A 6,372-nucleotide genomic window follows, 5' to 3' on the forward strand; every position below is an offset into this window, starting at 1 on the left:
ATTTAAAATTTTGATTAACGTAAAAGCGGGAGAAAGTAACGGGAAACTCTCATTATTTAGCAATTTTCCATGAAATAAGAAAACTCATATCATATACGTGTAACTACGTGCTACAATTTAACAACGCTGCCTCAACTGCGTACGATACATTCAACGGAATATCGTAAAATCAAAAACTCGACCAGTTGTTGAATAACCACAGATCTGATGATTATTATGTTGAGTAAAGAAACAGTAGCCGCTATAGCTAGTGAGTACCGCGATGTAGGGGAAAAAAACAACTTTCGATTCATCATAATTCAGCAGCAGAGGCATGGTGCCGCATGGTGCGTTGTTACGAGAAATCCACGCGAGCATGAAGCAAGGAAAAATAAATAATAACTCCAACTGGTACAAAATGTGTACGTGTAGGCGCGTATGGGAAATTTTAGAGCGCCTAGGCCATAATGTACACGCGTATAACTGACCACGGAGGAGTGGTCGAAATGAATGAAAAAAAAAAAAAAAAAAAAAAAAAAAGAAAAACTAGAGAAGAAACGAGCGTATACGCTTTGCTGGGTGTTTTTTCGCTCGCAAATGTGCACACGCAATCTCTTCAAAGAGGAATTGCCGCTCGTGACTGGCTCGGTGCGACTTGCCAGTGTACTCACTTTACGCTATATAGATAAGCCGAGCCAAAAGAGGAAAAATTCGGCATTTTTCTTCCGTTTTAGAAGCTCGCCAGCCCGTGCCAAACGGTACGAAAAAACAGAGGAGTCGGGTGAAGCGTAAAATTTTCAATTCAGAGAAAATAAACTCGGTTGCGCAACGTTACATCTTTTGTTTCGTCGTTTCGTTCAAAGTGACAATTTTTAAAAATAGAACCAAGCTCTGATGTACAAGATTAATAGCCACGAAAATCGTAAGAGGAACAAAAAAAAAAAAAAAAAAAAAAAAAAAAAGAAAATGGTTTGAGGCGACAAACATTTAACTAAGTTTCGTCATGTGTGTTGTTTGACTTTCGTCGCACGTTAGGAGTTTGATGGAGTTAATCTATAAAATTCATTCTTGGAATTTCGAATGTGTATATACTCTAGATAAATTTAATGTGCTCCAAAAAGTTTGGCGCAAATACAAAAACCAATGTATTTTTTATCTGTAAACTATCGTTTTAGTATCCATGCGTTTAAACTTCAACATGAGTAATTTTCTCGTTTCTTCTGGTTCAATTTATAATCACCAAATTCATGCGAGTTCACGGAATTCGCAACTTGTGGGATGTACATTTAAACGCACCGATCATCTACATGTCATGCAATAAACTGCTAAAATAGTTAATTTTCTTTTCTTATGAAAGTACTTGTATCATTATTGACAAAATTTGGGAGCAAAAAACGAAGGAAGGGGCCAGACAAAACAAAAAGTCTCGGAAAATCTCGTTCAGCCATCTCCATCGTGTCGAATGTGTTGTCAAGGAGAAAATCGGCTGAGCGTTCGAGAGCGCAAAAAACGTGCAACAGGACGACGTCAACATAAAAAAAAGCGCAGCTCTAGTATACACATACAAGGCGCGCAGAAGGAAGCGCTTCTTATAGCCACGGCTGATGGCCTACTATACCGTTTCGCACGCGCAAGTTTGCTATGCCCTATGAATAATGCATTCTTCTCTCGTGCTCCCTTTTTCTATTCTATTTTACACGTACAAAATACTTATGCTTCCGAGAGCAACAAAAAATACACCGGCAAGTTTTCGGGTTTTCCTTTCCTTTTTTTTCTAAATTTGATTTTCACTGGGTGCTCTTTTTTTCCCACTCGGCACAACGTGAGAGCGACGCGCGAGTTTCCGCCTCTTACGCCACGCCGGAAGCGTGCATCTATATAATTTTTCGCCCACACGGCGAAAGAGGGAGATAGAAGAAGAACGTGTGCGGTGTAGGTACACCCCGTGGTGGGTGTAGGTGTGTGCTTTGCGATTCGTAGGCGAAAGAGGAGATCTTGGCTTTTGTTTTGGCGAAGCGGAGGAGAGAGAGACACAGAGACCCGTGGTAAGGTTTAATGCACACGCTGGAAGCGTTTGCAGAGCTTTCTCTCTTGAGAGGGAGAGGCGGATATGGAGATAAGATAAGAAAATTACGCGAAACTACACTATTTTGTACCTTCCGTTCGCAAAGCTTTTCATGTATACTTGTTTAATTTGATTAACCATATTGTTAATTTACCGAAATATAAATGTGAGCGCTTCGCTTAATTTTTTTAGATGATGAGGAGTGTGGGTTCATCCCGAAATTTAAACTCTGGTAGATAGATCACGTGGTATGGAAAATCGAAAGGATATGGGTCACAGGTGGTATAAATATATGCTAAAACCACGCTCCCAAAGGTCAATGTATGTGATATTGGAAAAAAGTCAAGTTTGAAACTTCTTTTTTTTATCGAAATATTTTCATGATCAAAAGTTTAAAGTCAAAAGTGACTTCATTTTTATATGTAACCAATAGAGGTTTGCTTGATAAAACATATCAAATAAATAAAACCAAGATATCAAGGGGAGTGTCTTGCCTGTCCTTGAGCATTAATCTCAAGTTAAGTGATGAAAATCTGGGTGTGAGGGAGATAATCATTTCAAACAAGAAGTAAAAAAATATTCGAAAATTGTTAAGTCACTTTTTCATTGTAGTACCTTTATTTTGATGTTTTGTTCAAAAGCATTTTTTTTCGAGCTGGTGACAAATGTGATCAAACTAATGTCATCCAAAAACATTTGTGTTATTAAAGATAAAACAATAAGTATAATCATTAAGTGACGAAAGAGAGACCTAATTGTACGCTAGTAATAAAAAACATTCAATTAAAATTTGAAAAAATACCTTAAAAAACTGTATAGGTCCAACAAACTGTATCTCTATAGAGTATTATACATAAGAGAATGCTATATTTATGATGTTGGGTAACAAGTTAACGGATAAAAAAAAACACTTCTGTAAACTGTTTTTAAAGGAATCAAACTGTTTAAAAAAAAAATCATAATAAAATTGTCAGTGAAAACTGTAAAAAGCACGGAAGCAAAAATAAAAGTTGTCTTTGAATACGTTATTAATTTATAGCGAAAAATTTGACGTTTCAATGGTTTATTGACCTATAGGTAAGTAGGTATATATATCTAGACGTGTTCTAGCTATGACTAACTGAAGCGGTTTTGCTAAAAAATTTTCGTCAGGATGCTGTTCCTGTTGCGAGTGAGAGACAGAGAGAGAGAGAGAGAAGCAAGATAATATATTATGTTCTCTCTCTTGTACTCACACGGGCTTTTGGCGAGTCTGGCAAGTTAAAAACTTCATGTTACTGCACCCTAAGAAAAAAAAAAAGAAAAACTAAAGTGAATACTTATAAAATTTGTTCATTTTTAGACGTTCAGCGTACATTTACCTACACTTAACCTCAAAAACACCAACAAAACAAATCCCTTCTCAGAGTCCTTTTTTTTAGTTAACGTGGAATGTAGACAAACATATGATACACTACACACATAAATCGTATCAAGTATGCATCAAGTATGTTCACGATGAAAACAACTTCCCGCCAAAATGTCAAAACAGCAAGGAGCTCTCGAGTAAATGAAAGAGTAGGCCTAAAAGTTCTAAAGCAAGGGCCATCATGTTGGTTGTGAATGAAATGGAAAAAAAAAAAAAAAAAAAAAAAAAAAAGAAAAGGAAAAAAAAGACTAAAAACAAACTACAAAATAGGGTGAGAAAAAGAGCGTGTACATAACACATGAGAGCTCACCTCTGATTCAAGTGCTGGAGGGTTATATTGGCGATCTCGCCAACGACCTCGCACTCCAAGACTTCCTTGTGGTTCATGCTGACGGGCAGTTGGTCGTCGGGTCTGCAGACGTTGGCCACAAAGTGCTCCAAAAAGAACCGGTACGCGCCCAGGTAGTCACCGTCGTACGAGAAATCCATTGCCGCCATGTCCATCATGTTGATGCTGATGATGATGTACCTTCACTTCCTCCGTCTATCTTGTGCTCTCCGACGAGCAAGTGCAATTAATCAATCAACCACCGGCAGCACAATTAATCACTCAACAATTCTATACACTTTTGGCACTCAAGGGGAACTGATATACATATATTGTGCGAACGAGTCAACGCGAGAAAGGCAAAGGAAGAGCACTGGTAGACTGCACCGCACTACTGTTACAAAATTTGCTGCATGTGTACATATACGACTTTAAGGCTCTTGCCACAAAAGTACCGATGCTTGCTTGCGTTCGCGTACGTTCGCGCGTACACACTCAGTTTTAGTTACTTTTTGTGCCTCTCCTCTGCAAGAACGAAAAAGTAACCAGAGAGACGTCGAACGTTCCAAAAATATAAAACTCTGTTATTGACGTTCTACCTGTTTATTAGTCATTTTTCTCAATATTTTAAAATTTGCTTCAACTCTAAATTTACTCTTGCACTTGTTGATGTCACCACAAAAAAAATATGCGAGCAAACACTTATAACTGTGCACCTATGTGCCCTTTGAGAGCTGAAAATATGAACATAATAAGTAAGTATACGTACAAAAAAATGCGTTAATTTACAGTCTAGAGTTATACTATAAATATATTTTGTTTTAGTTTTTCTATGCAACCCTACAATAATGAAAAAACAAGTTTTTGTTTAATTTATCAGGCGCGTCAATGGATGAACATGATAAAATTATTATAGTAAGTGCGCACACACCACGAACTCCAGGCACGACTGTTTTCCAGCTCGTTCATTAATCGGAATGTAATGTATTTCGCTGTATATCTATGTTTTATATTCTCCCTCCACTCGTCCTCTTGATCAATGTAACAATGTTTTATGTACATATGTAATAGGTCAAGACTGCCAAGCTAACAAGAAGCGCAGTTTAAAAGTCTATTTTGGAGATTTTTATAACGTTGGGTGAGCTTATTTTATGGCTCATATTTTTTCATGTAATATTTTGTCTCCACGTGTAAAAAGCTACGTTTATAAAAACATCATGGGTGTTCACTGTGACGTATTATGATTAATTATAAAAAAAAGTAATTCCTTCAATATAACTTTTTATAGTTAACATTACTGATGCGAGAATAAAAGAAAGTAAAAAAAAAAAAAAAAAGTGTATCTTGTTACGTCATTGGACAAAAGATTGGTTTCGCTGCTTTACGTGTCATCGACGCAGTCATCCTCCGCTCTCCTACGTACACCTAATTTAATTCGATTCGCTCCGTCCATAGCTCACTCACCGATTTTCATTTAAAATGTTTAATCGTTGCATACATGTTCCCACCAACATTGCGTATCACAAGTAGATGTGCGAGGACTCGATGATAAGTATTAAAAAAGGAAAAAAAAAATTGTTTTAAGTACTGTAGGGTCAATTGTGAGTCATGCATGCAAGATACAAAATTACGTACTATAGAGAATGAAAAAGACGAGACAAAAAATGTGTGCAGACGAGGAGCTCGGAGGCAGCGACTCTGGACTGTGTAATTATGGGTTTCGTGCACGGAATGTGTACATCACAACGCAAGTGCCATGAATGCGTACAACGATCTTTCGCGCAGATGAAACGGACGGACTTGCATATGACAAGCCGTCTTTTTTTTTTTCCGTTATTCAAAATAAAGAGGAGAGCACGATGCTTTTGGCCCACGTAGACCATATGGCCCAATTAAGACCCAAATTGGCACTTATATTGGCGAGTCGGGAAAGTTTTTTTAAATTCTACCCGAAAGCAAATCAATGTCGCTTTACTTTTTGAGAGTCCTCTTTTTTGCTCGATGCCATCGGTAATGGTAGTACTTCGAGGTGATGTAAGTACCAATAATATACGTGTACATGCATACCATTTAGCATCGGTGTGAGAATCAGAGTAGCCGTATGTCAATGTGGTTTTACCTATATATCTATAGGATGCATTTTAGCGCTTTATCATGTGCGATCCTAAAACGTAAAAAAAATTAATTTTTTTCATTCGCCATCCATTGGTGAGTTACAATTATAAGTAAGTGAGTCAACTAACCGCATGAATCACTGGATGCACATTTCACGAGCTTTCGTGCTTTCCTAAGAAAAAAATGTTTTTACAAGTTACCTTTTATACTTTTTTTTTTTTTTTTTTTTTTTTTTAATAATGCATGACTCTCACAAACTATATATATTTAGATCTTTTCTTTTGTAGTATATGTTAGGCACAGCTGATACGAGATGCATATGTTACACATGTCACGTATGTATTTTTGTACATCAGCTCGTGCAACTCGAGAGAACGTAATTGTTGAAGGAAACAGATGCACGCGTACGGCAATTGGTTCAACGAGGCCAATGACACAATGTGAAAATTCCAATTCGCGGACTTTTCATCATCCGAT

General features: G+C 37.2%; 1 protein-coding gene across 1 annotated transcript in view; it reads right to left on the reverse strand.

Moving 5' to 3' along the window:
• The window catches only part of LOC106644544 (uncharacterized), a 96,902-nt gene extending 92,763 nt beyond the window's left edge, over positions 1–4,139 (reverse strand). Inside the window, exon 1 of the mRNA XM_014360106.2 lies at positions 3,763–4,139. Within this exon, the coding sequence (XP_014215592.2) occupies positions 3,763–3,959 (197 nt within the window). The 5' untranslated portion in view covers positions 3,960–4,139. The remainder of the gene's footprint in view (positions 1–3,762) is intronic.
• Between the last annotated feature and the right edge of the window lie 2,233 nt (positions 4,140–6,372).

The sequence above is a fragment of the Copidosoma floridanum genome, unplaced genomic scaffold, assembly GCF_036245765.1.
Source record: "Copidosoma floridanum isolate Cflo_tuat_1 unplaced genomic scaffold, Cflo_Japanese_pri ptg000019l, whole genome shotgun sequence".
In the NCBI taxonomy this organism is placed as follows: Eukaryota; Metazoa; Arthropoda; class Insecta; order Hymenoptera; family Encyrtidae; genus Copidosoma; species Copidosoma floridanum.